We start from the raw sequence: 17,684 nt of genomic DNA, 5'->3' as shown, positions 1-17,684 counted from the left end.
CCCCCCCCCGATTCCCTCATCCTCACCAACATTTATTGTTTGCTGTCCTGTCCAACCACTGTTGTTGGCTACTGGAGTGAGATGGTGTATCATTATTGGTTTGATTCGCGTCTCTCTGGTGGCTAGAGATTTTGAACATTTCTTTGTGGTTTTTTTGGATATCCTAAAATCTTCCTTGGTGAAGTCTCTTTATGTCCTATGTCCATTTTGTAATTAGAATGTGTTGTGTTATTTTCTTTTTAAGTTAGGTCTTTTTCTTGTGGAGATGCAGTAGTATTCTGTTGTTGTTGTGTACAGTTGAGTTAGAATTGACTCATAGCCGACTCTCCAGTGGTATTTTAGTTATGAGTCCCTTGTCTAAAACGTTTTTGCCTAATATTTTTCCCCAATCTGTGGGCTTTCTTTTTACTCTTTTGGGAAAAGTTCTTGATGTACACAGGGATTTGATTTTTAGTAGGTCTTATTTATCAATTTTAGCCTCACCTGGTTCTGTATTTTTGCTGTTTGCAAGCCTACTCATGCCATATGTTGTTGTTACATGCCATCAAGTATGACTCATACTGAACCTATGAACAACATATCTGACCCCTGTCCTATCCTGTGTCTTCCTCACAATCTCTGACACACTCGAACCCATTGCTGCAGTCACAATGTCAATCCACCTGGTTGAGGATCTTCCTCTCCTTGGCCATCCCTCTACCTTTCTTTCCAAGCGTGATGTCCCTCTCCAAAGAATAGCCTCTCCTAGCAACATGCTCAAAGTATATGACGTGATGATTTCTCAATCATCTTTGCCTCCAAGGAACACTCTGGCTGCACTTTCTCCAAGACATACATGCTTCTTACTTTGCAATACATGAGATATTCAGTGCTCATCTCCAGAACCACAGTTAAAAGGCATCAATTATTCTTCTGTCAGTCTTATCCATTGTCCGGCTCTCAGATGCATAGCAAGTGACTGAAAAGACCATGGTCTGAATCAAGCTCCCCTTAGTCCTCAGACTGACATTACTGTTCCATTATTGCCATAGACTAGGGCTTCTAAATTCGTTCTCCCCCACCCCCAATCTTTATGAGTTTTAGTTTTACTTCCGGGTCTCTGATCACTTTGAATTGGTTTTTGAGTATGGAGTGTGATGTAGATGTTATTTCCATTTTCTGCAGGAGACTATCGTTTCTCCATTTCCCCATGTAATAGGTTTTCTTTGTTTATTGAATGTCACTTGACCATTGGTATAAGAGTTAAATTCTGGGCTCTAGATTATATTTCATTAATCTTTGTTAACTGTCTTTGTATCGGTACCATGAGTTTTGATTACTATAGCTGTGTATTAGGTTTTAAGATCTGGGGGAGTGATACTTTTTATTTTTCAGAAGAATTTTGCTTATGTAGGATCTTATTCTTTTCCAAGTAAAACACACTCACAAGCAATTTTCCTGTACTGTTACCTGCTTTGTCCTGTGTTATCTTAATAGCACCTGCTCTTTTAAAGATCATGTTATAATCCACACAGTAAATGCCTTTGCATAATTAGTAAAATATAAATAGACATTTTTCTGGTAATTGTCTCTGTTCAGCCAAGATCCATCTGACATTAGCAGTGATATCTTGGGTGCCATGACCTCTTCTGAATCCACATTGAACTTCAGGTAGTTCTCTGTAGTATATACTATTCTAGATGGTTTTGGTTAATACTCAGCAGTATTTTACTTGCATGTGATATTTATTATTTGATAATTTCCACATTCTTTTGGATCACCTTTCTTGAAAATGGGAATAAATATGAATCTCTTCCAGTCAGTTGGCCAGGTCACTGTCTTCCAAATTTCCTGGCACAAATAGTGAGCACGCCCAGTTGGTATTCTGTCAATTCCTAGGGCCTTATTTTTTTCGGCATTGTCTTCAGTACGTCTTGAACCATTGTTTTTTGATCATATGCTATTTCCCTCAATCTTCTTTTGATACATCCTGGATCATTTAAGATTTTGCCCTTATTTTTGTCATGACAGGAGTCCAGAGCGAAGGCTGTATAGTGGAGTGGACCTGGGGGGAGGGATTGTAAAACAATGAAAGAATTTTTGTTTTACTTTTCCAAGAGGGTAGTGTAGTGTACTAGGGGGAAGGGTTGGGAGGGGAGAAGAGTGCAACAATGAATGAATGGAAATGCAAAGTCTCTAAATTTTCATTGAAATTAATAATAAATTTTAAAAAAAGAATATAAAAAGAATTTTTCCGTTAGTGTCCTTTAGTATTACAGCTCGAGGCTTGAATTTATTTATTTTTTTTTTCTGGTTTTTTTCAGCTTTGCTGAATGAGTTCTTCTGTTTTTATTTTCCAATTCCAGCTCTTGCTCTGTCCTCTATAGCTGCTCTTTGAAATCTTTCATTCATCTCTTTACTTCAGCATCTCTTCACTTTGTTTTGGCCTCTTAACAGTCTAGTGGAATTTTCAGAGTCTCTTCTGACATTCATTTTGACCTTTTCTTTCTCCCCTCTCTGGAATGACCTTTTGCTCTCTTCTTGGATGATGTCCTTGATTTCATCCCACTGCTCATATGGTCTTCAATCATTAGTGGTCAGTGGCTCAAACCTATTATTTTTTTCCCCTGTATATATTTTATTTTATATTGATTTGCATATAGAAGTTGTACACACTGTTTTTCATTTATGTACATTGTGCTTCATACCTTCCTTCATTCACATTGTGTTTCAGATAATCATTCATATACATTTTGTTTTGTAAAATCAGTTGCACTGTTGTGTGACTGCACTGTTGATCTATACCTACCATTGCCCCATCTTTTTAGGACCCCATTGGCTCTTTCCTGTTCCTTCACACACGCCCTTCATCTGCCCACCAAACTCTGTTATCTTAATGATTTCTTTCCCTTCCCATTTTTTCACCCTCTTGCCTCTTCCCCTTCCCCTTTTGGACTTTATACACATCTTAGTAGTTAGCCTTCTGTTTTTAGGAGACTGAATTAGTTCACTCAGGATAATGCTCTTTAGACTCTCCCATGTGGTATAGTACTTTACAAAATTATTGCTCATTAGTGCTGCACAGTATTCCAATTTGTGAATGGACCACAGTTTCTCAATCCACTCATTGTTTTTTCCCCCATCCAGTGCCTTCAGTGCAGCTTGATGGGTATTTGGGCTGTTTTCATTTTCTTACTACCGTGAATAATGCTGCTATGGACATAGGTGTACAGATTCTCTGTTTGTGTCTTAATTCTATTTTCCTTGGGGTGAATTCCTAGCAGTGGAATAGTGGGGTAATATAGAATCTCTGTATTCAGCTTCAAACTGATTCTTGAGATGGTTTTAAAATTCCAGTTGGATTGACTCCTATGGAAGCCTATTTAGGTTCTTGTGGATATATTTTTATTTTCTTCAGCTTCAGTTTGACCTTGCACATGAGTAGTTGATGTTCTTTTCCATAATCAGTGCCTGGCCTGATTTTGGCTGCTGATAATGAGCTGTTCCATCTGTTCTTTCCACACATGTAGTTCAGCAGGTGAAGTCCCTGTGCATAGTTTCTGTTTGTGTTTTTTTAAAAAGGTATTTGCAATGAATAAATCAAGATTCAGTCATTCACACTCCAGCCTCATTACTGACTCCTGCGTTGTAATTTCTGATTACCACTTATTCCTCTTTGTTTCCAACTTTTGCATTCTAATCACCAATCATTATTATTAATGCATCTTGATTGTGTGTTCAGTCAATTTCAGATGGCAGAAGTTGATAGAATTCCTCAATTTCCTCATCTTTGGCTTTAATTGTTGGTGCATATATTTGAATATTATAATAGCAAATAGTAGTTATTAGTTATAACTGAATATTAGTTATAGTAACAGATACATTATACACATATGAATGTTATCTGCTTGTGTTTTATTGACTATACAAAGACAATTGACTATGTGAATCAGAACAAATTATGGCAGACATTGAGAAGAATGGGAATCTCAGAACACTTCATTATATTCATGTGAAACCTGTACCTAGACTAAGAAGCTGTTGTGAAAATGGAGCAAGGAAAGATTGCAGGGCTTAAAATTTAAAAACGTGTGCTTTAGGGCTATATTCTTTCTTCCTACCTACTTAATCTGTATGTTGAGAAAATCATTCAAGAAGCTGGACTTTATGAAGAAGAATGTGGCATCAGGATTGATGGAAAATTCATCAATAACCTGCATCATTTAGCTGGCACAACCTTGCTTGCTAGAAGTGAGGAGGACTTGAAAAACTTGTTGCAGAAGATGAAAGACTATATTGTTCAATGTGGATTACATCTCAACATCAAGAAGACCGAAACCCTCACCAATGAGGCCAATAGGTAGTATCATAGTAAATGGAAAAAAGATTGAGGTTGTCAGCAATTACATTTTGCTTGGATTCACAATCCACACCCTGTGTACCAACAGTCAAGAAATCAAAAGATGTCTTTTTTTTTTTCAGTGGCAGGTCTGGCCACAAAGATGGCAAGAAGAAGCTCCTGAAACCGTCCAAGAAGCAGATCAAGGAAAGATAAGACTGTCAAGAAATAAAAATGGAAACAGAAGAAGCTTGAGGAGCTAAAGGTGAAGACCACAGGCAAAGGTCCCCTGACTACGAGTGGAATTAAGAAATGTGTCCTCAACAAATGGTTCTCGCAAAACTGGACTTTCACCTGCAGAAAGCTGAATCAGGATCCACATCTCACACCATAAACAAAAATCAACTCAAGGTACATCATAGACCTGAGGGTAAAGCCCAAAACCATAAAGTTCATAAGAGACAAATTGAGATTAAGCTTAGAAGTCCTAGTCCATGGTATAAAGAGACTGCCAAATAATAGCAAGAAATGCACCATCTGAAGAGGATAAAATTGATGAATGGGACTTTATAAAGATTAAATCTTTGTGCGCATGAAAAACTTTTTCCAGTACGGAAAAAAAAAACAGCAAAAAAACACCTACCGATTGGAAACAAACATTTGGTAATGTCATCTCAGACAGGAGTCTTCTAATGAAAGTTTACAGAATACTCCTGGGCCTCCACAAGAAAAAAGACTGATAACCCAATTACAAAATGGGCAAAAGACATGGAAAAAATCTTCACAGAAGAAGATATTTAAATGGCCAACAGACACGTGAAAAAATGCCCCAGATCATTGGAGCAATAAGAGAGATGCAAATCAAAACCACAATGAGATACCATCTCACTCCAGTAACAGTGGCAAAGTTTAGCAGGACAGCAAGTAATAAACGTTGGAGAGGATATGGCAAGATAGGAACTCATACATTTTTGTTGGGATTGTAAAATGGTACAGCCATTCTGGAAAGCAGTTTGGCGCTTCTCAAAAACCTAAACTTAGAAATTCTATATGACCCAGCTATTCCACTGCTTGGAATATACCCTGAGAAAATGGTAACTGAGGCTCAGATGGAGATTTGTACACCATTGTTCATAGCAGTGTTATTCACCATTGCAGGAACTTGGAAACAGCCCAGATGTCCAACTACAGTTGATTGGATTGAGAAATTATGGTGCATTGAAACAATGGAATACTACGAAGCATGCAGGAGCAATGATTTTGTAAATTATTACCTAACTTGGGAGGAACTGCAGAGCATTATGCTGAGTGAACTAACTCAGTCCCACAAGGACAAATATTGTATAAAACCATTATTGTAGAGTGAGTATGAGGATCCATGGGAGGGAGGGGCAGTGGCAGCAGAGGGGTGAAGATGTGCAAGGAGAGGGGAAATTAATCATGGGGTTGTACAATTTGATAGGGGGGAGGGAAACTGGAAGTGTGGTCTGAAAAATAATGTATTTGAATTTTGTAAAAAGCTAGTTTAATAATAAAAAGACATGTGGCAAAAAAAAAACAACAAAAAAACACTGAGGCAATGATGAACCTTACTTCTGTTCCTTTTAAAAACATCTAGATTCTCTGCTACAATATGTGTTGCCATGTGTAAGTAGTTAAAATGAAGTGTTGTCTTGGATCCTTTTGTACATTTAAGAATAAACTTTTGTAGAGCAGGGAAGAAAAAGAAACCATGTGATGGGCCATCTCTTCAGTCCTCACTCAGCCATTCCATACTTAGCTGTGCAGTCAAAGTAAACACAGTCTAAAATACTGTCAGAATCTGCTCTTTATTCTTTGTTATGCCCAGAACTCTTTACCATCTGGAATTAAATAAAATTATTTGAAGTAAAAAAGAAAACGAAATTCAAAGGCATAATGCTTTGGCAAAATCTGCTGTCCGGAGTGTCTCTAAAGTGCTAAGGAACTATGAAATTATGTCAGTTTATAGACTTAAGGTGTGTCTGATCCAAACCATGGCCTAAAAAATTACTTGTTATGCATCTGAGCGTTGGACAGTGAATAAAATGACAGAGAATCAGTTTATTTGAGTTGTGGTGTTGGAGACTAGTCCATGGACTGTGAAAAGAACGAACAACTATGTCTTGGGAGAAGGTACAACTGGAGTGCTCCTTGGAGGCAAGGAGGAGAAACTTCATCTCGCATACTTGGAGCCTATTAGGAGGTGCTATTCCTTGGAAAGACATCATGCCCGGAAAGGTGGGGTGTCCGAGAAAGAGAGGAAGCCTCTCAATGAGATGGATTGACACAGTGACTGTAACAATGGAGTCAAGGTGCAACCACTGTGGAAGGTGGTATGGCGCTGTCTCAAAAAGTTGCAAATAGAGATACCATTTGATCTAGCAATTCCACTACTGGGAATATACCCCAAAGACACCATAACTGACATCCAAGCAGATATATACACACCCATGTTTATCACAGCTTTGTTCACAGTAGCAAGGAGTTGGAAACAACGTAAGTGCCCATCAGCAAACGAATGGATAGAGAAGCTGTGATATAGTCACACAATGGAATACTATGCTGCATCGAAAAAAAGGAACTCATGCAATATTATTCAAAATGGGTGACTCTGGAGGACATTATGCTGAGTGAAGTATCTCAGTCACAAAAGGACAAATACTGCATGGTGCCACTGTTGTAAAACAGGACTGACATCGGGTTTGGGGAGAGACTGAGAAAGATGGGTTCAATAATGTATATTGCATTGAAACAGATGAGGGAGAAACTGTTTAAAAGGGATATGTGATTAGGTGTTTTTGTCATGACAGGAGTCTAGAGGAAGGCTGCATGGTGGAGTGGATCTGGGGGAGGGTTTGTAAAACAATGAAAGAATTTTTCTTTTACTTTTCCAAGAGGGTAGTGTACTGGGGTGGGGGAGGGTTGGGAGGGGAGAAAAGTGCAACAATGAATGAATGGAAATCCAAAGTCTCTAAATTTTTACTGAAATTAATAATAAACTTAAAAACAATGGAGTCAAGTATGTCAGAGATGATGAGGATGGCACAGGATAGGACAGAGTACAGATCTTCTGTTCCTAGGGTCAGGGTCACTATGAGTCCTACTCAACTTGATGGTACCTAGCAACAACTTAAAAATCCACTGAAAAGGGAATAGTGTGCCCTTAACTATTATTATTTAATGTCTCTCATACCAGAAAGTCATTAAGTTACTTTCTGTGCCTGCACTTGGCTGCTTTGGATTCTAGTTAAGCGTATTTGTTTCGTCTTGTCTTTGAATGGTTCTTGTTCTCCATCACATGTAGAGGTTGTCTTATTGTTAAGTAAATCACAGGCACTACGGGTCACCCTGGATTTCCGTTTTTGGTAGGCCGAGGATACCTGCTTTCCACACCAAGCTTGCTTTTTGTGTCCTAAACCTTGTAACTGCTTTGGACTGGTCATCACCATCATCTTCAGCTCTCCTTGCTCTATCTCTGAGAAGCTGCCTAATGCTGTTTATTCTGCCCCCGACCCCAAATCCACTTTTAGCTTCAGGCTTGTGGTGACTTAGTGACCAATGCATAATCTCTCGAAAATTTTGTTGTTAGATGCCGTCAAGTCAACTCTGAATCATAGGAACCCTAGAACAACTGAACTTTGCCTTATTCTGCACCATCTTTATGATCTCCACTGCTCTAAAGTAGGGCAGAAAGTTTTCACTCACTGCCCCCTGCTGGAGACAGCATATGTTGGGTCAGCATATGTTCTGCCCAGCCTTGTGTTCATTGCCTTAAATCACTTGGCTGGGTGGAAAGCTTGCTGACTTGGGAAGCTGGCCAACCTTGGCAAATCTACAAGCTAGGTGACCTGGTACTAGTACTGTATCTATCTCACCTTAATTTTCTTGTCTGGAAAATGGTATAGTACACCCTACCCTATAAATTTGTTATAAAGACTGAATGAACTAGTGTAGGTAAAAGTACTTAGCTTGGTTCCTAGCTCATATTGGATATTCAATAAGTAATAGTTTTTTAAGGTCATTATTGAATTAAACATAAAGCAAAGAACAGACAGATTGAATTAAAATCCAAAACCAAGCATAAACGTAATATAAGCTCCACAATCTTGAGAACATGTATACTCTTTTAAGGGAGCTCTAATGGCTTAGTAGTAAGGAATGCACTGCCAATGCAAAGGTGTGGGGTTTGAATCCACCAGCTGCTGTACAGGAGAAAGGTGGACATTTTTCTCCCATGCAGTGTAGTGTCTCTGAAAACCCACAAGAGAGTCAGTTGTAGTTTATGTAGTCTTTTAAGTCCTTTTATTTATTTTTTTTTTCCCAAAGGGGAGAGTGTACCGAAACCTTACGGAATCGGATCAGAGAACTAGAAGCAGAAGGCAAGAAGCTAACAATGGACATGAAGGTGAAAGAAGACCAGATCAGAGAACTAGAACTCAAAGTTCAGGTAATGTGGGGGCAGCAGGAGCCAGCAGGCAAAGGACTTCTCTTTTAAAAATTTCTCCTGTTACTAGTTTTCTTCTCTGTGCTGCATGTGAGGATGATACATTTCAAATCCCATTGCACCTGAAAAGCTCTGTGTGGAAAAAATATTTAAAACTTTAATCTTTTCCAACTCGTTTTAAGGCCTATTCTGTATAACCAGATGTTGACAACGCCTTGATACATTTTATTTACCAGCATCAGACTTACTGCAGATGACTACCATATTTTCAGGTTAAGTGGACCAGTTCAGCGTCCTTCAGCATTTGCATATCTCTTCTTGGCCCTAACCTCCTTGATTGATCCATGGCCAGGAGTTGCCCCTAGCGGGTGGTTCTGAGCAGTGCTTAGTGAGGAATGGTATCAGTGCAGTGGGGGGAGTACTTCTTTTGGGTTTGTTTACTTTAACCCAGAACTTGGCATTGGCTCTTCACGGATATATTTAAAACCAGTGCCATATATTATAAGGTGGTAGAACTAGTAAATGGAACTCAGGAGATCTAATAGTTAAGCAATTGATAGCTAAAAATAAGTCTGAAAGTTTGAACTCCCCAGTCATTCTGTTGGGTAAAGATGGGGTGCTGTGCTTCTAGAAAGATTTACGGCCTGGGGAACTCTGAGAAGCAGATGTGCTTGCAGGCTCAGGTCACTGTGAGTCAGATTGACTCAGGAGCAGCCGGATTTTGATGGGACTGGTAAATATATGCACTGGTAGATCAGTGCAGTGGAATAGATGATTTAGAAATAAAGTCTAACGCATATAGTGAAGGCAGCATCAAAAATAGATGGAAAAGCCAGGAGTCATTGGAAAAGGCTTTGAGATAGCCAGGTAACTGAAAAGAAGAATCTAAAACTAGGCACTCATATCAGACTATACACAAAAGGAAAGTCAGATGAAGAGTTGAAAACAGAAAAGACAAAAATTTTAAAAAGAAGACAAGTGTAAGCACAGTTGAATTTATTTGATCTTAGAGCAGGAAAATACTTTTTTTTACATAAAATGATGGAAAAAATTCCAAAGAGGGAAGCATAATGAATTTCAGAGGATACAACCAAAGATTGTGCAGCAGATACCTTATTCTCAGTGTATACATAACTCAATAACATGAACACATAATTCACAGAAGAAATACACGTGACTGATGAAAAGGTATTTTTCTCATCTTATCAGTCATTTTAGCATAGTAAAATCAGGTGTTATTCTTTTCCTTTGATATTAGTGAAGATGCCTTTAAATAACATTCACCTTGATAAATGATGCAATAGGCCTTATTTATTCCTGATGGAAGTATAATCTACTGGAAAAGGTCATGCGCTTTTAAAGGATCTTTGATGTATATTGACAAGCCATTTTCAAATTTTTTTAAAAGCCACCCTTTTAGGACTCTTGTCACAATATAAGACACTTGAGCCCATTGCTGCAGTCACTGTCAATCCACCTGGTTGAAGATATTCCTCTACTTCATTGTCCCTTCACCTTTCCAACCATGATGTCCTTCTCCAGGGAGTAACCTCTCCTAGTAACATGCTCAGTGTATGCAAGAGGAAGCACTACCATCCTTGCCTCCAAGGAGCATTCTGGCTTCACCTTCTCTGAGAAACATCTGTTCTTTGGCAGTCAGTGTGATATTTAGTATTCTCCTCCAGCACCATTGTTCACAGGCATCAATATTTCTTCTGTCATCATTAATCATTGTCCAGCTCTCAGATATATAACAAGAGATTGAAAAGACTGTGGTCTGAATAGGTACACCTTAGGAATCTAGTCTGTGGTAAATATTTTAAGATGTGATTGATTAATAATTGATGTTCAAAGAAAGTTGTTCATCAAGTCATATCTAAGTGCAGAATTAGACAGTCTTCACAGAGAGATTCTTTCATAAATGATTGCTACATACATGCAGGAATATGTAGCCATTAACCATTATACTTTGAGAAAAATCATTACAATGATAGAAGTAATTTGAAAATTGTATACAAAATTGTACACATTGTGTAATTTCAGATATGCTAAAAGGCACATATCCATATTAAAAAGACTAAAAGGAAATAGATAAAATTTTTCAGTAGTATTTGGATTTGGGGATTAGGATGATTGTTTTTCTGTGAGCCTCTCTGTATTATCTGTATATTATCTGTAATGTTTACATTTTTCCTCTTAAAACTTTCTTTTTCCAAATTATCTGTGTATTGATTTATGGGCTGCCAGTTGATTTCGTGGGCCTCTTCTACATTATGTCTGGTCAGAATAACATTTTGTAGTTTTCAGTGTTTGTAGAGAGGGTAGAGAGGAGGGTTTTAACAAACTGGACTATATCACAGCTACGATGCTAGCACGGAAAGCATTCTTGTGGTTCTGAGGTAGGCTGCGTTGCTGTGTACACCATGCCCAGTATAGATCATTTCCTCCTCAAATGTTTTTGCATGTGAATATCACGATAAACTTTGTATCTGCTGTTAAGTGGAGAGGTCTTAATCCACAAAACACCAGGATGCTGTATTCTAGTGACCAGAGCAGTAATAACCAAAACCAGAGCCACTGATGTTGAGCTGATTCCCTTCAGTAGTGATCTTCTGCGAGGTTTCCAAGTCTGTAAATGGCAGTGGGAAGATACTTCTATTTTGCTCTTGCAAAGAAACTGGTAAATTTGAACCATCATCCTTAGAGTTAGCAGTCATGTCATACATCATCACCAAGGTTCCCTAAGTCAGTCCCACTATCACTGACTCAATTCTGACTCATAGTGACCCTCTGTTGGGTTTCTGGGGCTGGAAATCTTTATGGGAAGAAGTGCCTGGTTTTCAGTCATGAAGCCATTATTGAATTCAAACTGCTGACCTTTGGCTAGGCAGCTGGACATATTAGGCACTACCCCACCAGGGTCCTTAAGTCAACAGTGGAGTTTAGTTCGTGATCTCAGGCTAATGTGCAAGCATCAGAGCCACGACTGTCTCCTCACGTCGCTGTTTTGATGCTTTTGATAGGAGCTTCGGAAGTATAAAGAAAATGAGAAAGACACTGAGGTACTGATGTCAGCCCTCTCAGCTATGCAAGATAAAACACAGCATCTGGAGAACAGCCTAAGTGCAGAGACTAGAATCAAGCTGGACCTGTTCTCTGCACTCGGGGATGCAAAGCGACAGCTGGAGATTGCCCAAGGTAAGAGAAGAACAGCCCCAAGTGAGATGGTGTGACTGTGAATGGACAGGGAGGCACACAGAGAACATACCACTTAGAGCTCTGACCCAAAGGGCTTTTCCGTTTTCTCAAGTGGTTTTGGTAAGTGCTCAACACTGAAATCTAGGAATCATCATTTTAATTCATTTTGCAAACCCACTTTGAAATGAGAACATATTAAATGTAGGGTATACAGAAAAGAGTATGAGTTTCTTTGCTCAGGGAGCTTAGTGTTGTTGAGGAAATGCAGGGGCACAGCCCTCAAATGGTGCTGTATTGTCAGAAGGTACCAAGCCTATGCGAACCAGAGGCAGGGACTAGACAAGGCTGTGAAGTTAGACCTGTCTCAGGACCTCTGATGTGCAAGCTGAGTCTCAAGTGATGAAAATGAGTTAGCACAGTGAAGAAGTGCCATGTGGGAGTTGGAGGACAGACAGGCATTGAAACAAGGGATGCAAGGACAAGGGCAAGAAGGCTAGGGCTGCACCTGTCTCTGCTTGACTGGAGGAGTGAACAGGTCTATCTTTAATAGGCTGAGTAGCAGTAGGTGCAGTGAGGAAAAGAAAGCAAGTGATGACGTGTGTGTATAGGGTCACTGTTTAGGTAGTATTTGAGCAGAAACTCAAGAGAGTAATTAAGCCATATAAATGTATGGGGAAAGTCCTTCGGGTGGAGGAAGCAGAAAATGACACAGTAATGGGTAAGGTAGAAGCATTCACAGTAGCCAGAGAGGTTGTATATGGGGCCTTTGGGGCTGCAGCCTGCATATGTCCACAAATCCCTGGCATCAGAAGTAGCAGGAGTTCTAGGAGAGGACTTTGGACTTGACGCTGAGTGACATGGAGAGATTTGGAAAGATTCTGAAGAAAGGTGTGACTTGACTTCTTCACTCCCCAGAACTGTGGAACTTGTCCAGGAAATTATTATTAGCCCTGTTTGGTCACTAATAAATTACTGAAAAAATTTTCAAACAAGTGATTTGGAGAAAGAAAAAGAATGAATATTCAGCAGATACAGAGCATTTACACTTCATCTGGGCAAAGCATTGTACTAGGAGCTAAGGGAGGCAGAGATGAACGAGATGTATTTTATTCATAAGGGAATTGGTGCACTATCTTACTTATCTTGGGAGCCCCAAGATAAATTTTAAATTATTGAGGACCCCAAAGAGGTTTTTAAAAAATCTGTTAAAGTCACACATTACTGTTGAGTTGAAACTGGCTCATAGCTGACCGTCCAGTGGGTTTTCAGAGGCTGTAAGTCACATGAAAGGAGACTGTCCATCTTTCTTCTGTGCAACAGCTGGTGAATTCAAACCACCCACCTTTGGGTTGGCATTGCAACTCCCTAATCACTGGTCTACTCTATTAGTATTTTTCTGTTAGAAATTAAAAATTATAGGGCATTGTTTTACATTTAGAAAATCTCTTTAATGTCTAGCTTACTAGAAAGCAGTTTACTTCTTATCTCTGCTTCTACATTTGATTGATTGTGGTATCACGGGTCATGTAATTTCTGGAAAACTCCACTTAGACTTGTAAAAAAATTTAAGCAAGCCGACAATGTCTTAGTATTGTTATGAAAATAGTTTTTACTTTGTCAACCTTGTGACCACATTTTCACAAATGTGAAAGTGGTGGTGGTGGTGGTGCTTTTGAATTAGTCCAACTTCCAGTGGCTCTGTGTACATCAGAATGAACCCTACCTGTTCAGCTGCCATCATCACAATCTCTGCTGTGTTAAATCCTGTTGTTGCAGTCACTATGTTCGTTCATCTCATTGAAAATCTTCTTTTTCACTGACCCTTCACTATTCAAAATATGAAGTCCTCCTCTGGTCCCTCCTGTTAACATACCCAGTCTGTGAGCTGATGTCTCGTCCTTGTTTCTAAGGAGCGCTCTGGCTATACTTCTTTGGAGACATATTTGTGTGTTCTTGATACTGTAGGGTAGGCCAAGCAGAAGGGCTTTGAAAGGCCAGAGGAAAGATCCGGGATGGCTTTGTGAAGAAAGGGGCAGTGTATGGGCTGTAAATTCATGGGTGAATTCTGAGAGTGGAGAAGAGCATGCAAAGAAGGTTTTAGGAATGTCTAGGTGAGCAGTGACCTCTGCTGGGACACGTGGAAGAAGATCAAGAAAGGAAAACGTGAATGAATTCATACGATATATTTCCAAGATTTTTGGGGAGAAGAGCATGATCTCCTTCCAGTAGCAATAGCAGAGTGAAAAATGTATTTGAAAGGTGAAATTGAGTAGGAGCAGAGAGGCCATTTAGGAAGTTGTTAACTGTCTTTTATCCAAAAGGTTGTTGAGTGCAGAGGAGAATAATGGACCAGACAGATGTGTTGAGGAGCATAGAGGTGCCTGAGAGAGCTGTGAAGGTAACATGACTGGAACAAGCAGGAAGAGCAGGGCAGGCTTAGGGGCCAAGAAGAGAGCATGAGTTGGTTTGAACGGTTTGATTAGGAGGTGCTTCCCAGACACGCAGGTGAGAGATGGCTATTAGTCAGCAGAACATGAGGCTCAAACCCCAGTTGTTGTTACTTATCCTCGAGTTGAAACCGACTCATAGCTGATTCTCTAGCAGGTTTTCAAATGCTATAAATTGTGTGAGAGGAGGTTGCCCATCTTTCTCTCACAGAGCGACTGGTAGACTTGAACATGTGCCTTTGGATTGACTGTGCAACTCCTTACTCACTAAGCCACCAGCGAGAGGTCAGAATTTCTGGGTGTGAGGGGTGAGATTTGGAGGTTGTTGGGCCCTAGTGAAATTGTCATACCAGCTGGGGCAACTTAAGTGCTGCAAGAATAGAAAAGGGGGCTGAGAATTGAGTCACTTTGCTATGAGAGACCCTTAAGAAGACCCAAGGGAGTCCTGCATTGAAGCTGAACTTCTGACCTTGTCTGGTTACTTGAAAGCCTGCCTGGCTAGCTGCTTCCTGAGGCGGGAGTCACCCTCCTGCTTCGTTCCTTTCACTTAGGCTTACAAACCTGAAGGATACAGCCCCCCACCCTACTCCACCCCACCCCGGGACTTAGTAGCCTCAGGTCTCAGAGTAGCCAGGGGAGATAAGCTTCCCAGCACAGCTGTGCCTCACTGTCAGTCCAAGAATCCTACTTAAGTGACAAGCAAAGAGACTGTCCCTTTGAAAACTCTGAAAATCGTTTCATATTACTGATTAATAGGAATGAAATGTAAATATACATGGAGAAAGTTGTAATGTCTTCCAACACAAGATGCCAATAGGTATTTTAGTCATCTGAGTGTTGTTTTGTTAAAAGTGAAAGAGAGTGTTCGATGCTTATTTAAAGCTTAGGGAACGTAAAGGAAACAAGAAAGGGATGGTCCACTGCTCTCACCACTGCCCTCCACCACCTCCCCCCTGCCTCAGGTGCAGAATAGTCTAGTAAGAAACTGAACTTTGTAATTTAAATCAAACCCCTTGTTGCTTTTCTCCTTCTATTTTATATATCATGTTATTCATCTTGGTTCCAAAATAACTTTGATCTCTGCTCCATCTTCTTTAAGGAATGCCCAAATTCTTTTACATTTCAAATGTGTCACTGTCTTCAGTAGACCCATGAGCATTTTCGAAATGAGTATGACTCAAACGCAAGCTTTTGTAGAGCATTTACATTTCTAGAACCCTACAACTGAGAATTGCTTTTTGTGCAGCCTGATGAAAATTGTATGTATTTTAGAACAAAGTGGTCCTGCATTCAAATCTTGCCTCTACCACTTAATGACTTTGGGAAGGACACATAACATGTAAGGCCTCAGCTTTCTCGTTTTCAAATCAGAGATAATGATGTGTGCTTCATTCACTGAACAATTATTTGTTGAGTTGTGAGAAATCAGATGAGCTAGTGGTGTAGGACATACTTGGACTAGTGTCTAGCATGCACAAAGCCTGATGGTCATTATTGTCACTGTTACAAAGAAGTAACAGGAAGGACATTTAGTCTAGAAAGAGGAGAGATTCTAGGATAGAAAGACCACAGAAAGCTTTGCTGAGGAATTAGAAACAAACAAGAAATGCACAGAAAGGGAAATGGCCCCTAGGTAGGCCAGAGCTGGTTAGATCCAGAAACTGAAGTGGAGTGAGGAAGAAAGAGTGCTCTGTGAAGCTAAATGAGATAATGTTAACATTACCTTTCAAGTGCAGACGGGGTGGCTCAGCTGAGACTTCCTCCATCAGGGCAGTCAAGTGGTCTGGGTCACAGAGAACCCCAGGGCAGCAATTTTAGCGTTTCTTCTGTTTCCCATGAGAGAGCCTCCTCTCTTACTGATTGTGAGATGTTGTTTGTACTATATTCCTTGGACTGACTCAGAGGAAAAAGAAATCCAGTTCATGAGGTAGAATCACAATTCAAAATCAGCACCACTATGAGGCTGTGATGAGTGAATGCCATGCTTAAAACATGGCTCTTTGCTGTAGGCACACCTGGATGGAATAATTTTTCACCTCAAAAAAAGTAGTCAATTAAGTACAGAGCCCACAGGCCAGATTTTGCTTACCGCTGTCCTTGTGCTATCTGTGAGTTAAGAATGTAAGGATAGTTTTGACATTTTCCTGTAGTTGGGGAAAAACTCTTAACAACAAAGGTAGTAAGTATGTGGCCTGCAAGGCCTAAAATTCGTAATTCCGGCCCTTTTCGGGAATAGCTTCCCTAACTTTAGAATCCTGCAGACTGGAGCTGTTGGCATTCACCGAGGCCCCCCAGGTTGTCCCAAGGGGCCACTATGTTGGGTGAGCTTGCTCTCCTCACTAACAATGGATTTTTGATCTTTCAGGACAAATCCTTCAGAAAGACCAGGAAATCAAGGACCTAAAACAGAAGATAGCCGAAGTCATGGCCGTCATGCCCAGCATAACATACAGTGCTGCCACCAGCCCCCTCAGCCCTGTTTCCCCCCATTACTCTTCCAAATTTGTGGAAACCAGCCCCTCTGGACTTGATCCCAATGCCTCTGTTTACCAGCCCCTGAAGAAATGAAGGCCAGCTGTGTTTTACCCAACCATTTGGTTACCAGAAGGCATCACAAAGGAGCGTCTCTGGCAGTCAAGATAAAAAAAGTTTATATTGTATTTTGTGGGACTATATACGTTGTCATTTTTTAAAAGTGGGGTGGGGAGAGACCATCCAAGTCCAATTAGAACTGCCCATCAGTTTTTCTTGTAAATTTTTAGAAGACCTCACAGAACTTTGCAGTTTATTTTTCTCGGCCAACACATTAAAACCATTCTTGGATTTCAAGTAGCCACTTTTGCCTTTTATGTATTCTTACATGGTTTCCTCTTGAAGGGAAAAAAAAAGAGTTTTTGCTTGTCAGCCCTTAATTTTTCTTTGATTCAAATAAGCAGGCAAAATATCCACATTGGATTCACATGCATTCGTGAAAACATTTCTTTTTAGAGTAAAAGGGTTAAATAATCTTAACACAGCATTGATGTTCTAGCTGCATTAAAGAAAGTGATTATTGATGCTAGAGAAAACAAAAATTGATTACCCCTCCAAGGACCAAACTAATTCAAGGAACATCATTTAAGCTGAGAGAAGAGACTTAAATGATGATACGACCTGTGATAATATAACAGGGCTTGTGTTTGAAATATTTATATTCCCATTGGTGTGTTTAGTTCTCGAAAATTGCCAGCAGCAGTCTTGTTCACAGTGCCTTGGG

The 17,684-nt window shown here is 39.9% G+C and overlaps 1 protein-coding gene across 2 annotated transcripts in view; it reads left to right on the top strand.

The window, feature by feature from the left end:
• Positions 1–17,260, top strand: part of TMEM57 (transmembrane protein 57) — a 102,570-nt gene extending 85,310 nt beyond the window's left edge. For both annotated transcript variants that reach the window (XM_006883505.1, XM_006883506.1), the window contains 3 exons: positions 8,666–8,786; positions 11,807–11,981; positions 16,794–17,260. In XM_006883505.1, coding sequence (XP_006883567.1) covers positions 8,666–8,786; positions 11,807–11,981; positions 16,794–16,996 — 499 coding nt within the window. In that variant the 3' untranslated portion in view covers positions 16,997–17,260. The remainder of the gene's footprint in view (positions 1–8,665; positions 8,787–11,806; positions 11,982–16,793) is intronic.
• Positions 17,261–17,684: the final 424 nt, after the last annotated feature.

The sequence above is a fragment of the Elephantulus edwardii genome, unplaced genomic scaffold, assembly GCF_000299155.1.
Source record: "Elephantulus edwardii isolate Elephantulus edwardi_28Jun2011 unplaced genomic scaffold, EleEdw1.0 scaffold00028, whole genome shotgun sequence".
NCBI lineage: Eukaryota > Metazoa > Chordata > Mammalia > Macroscelidea > Macroscelididae > Elephantulus > Elephantulus edwardii.
The sequence above is the reverse complement of the archived record's forward strand: the minus strand, read 5'-3'. Positions and strand labels throughout refer to the sequence as shown.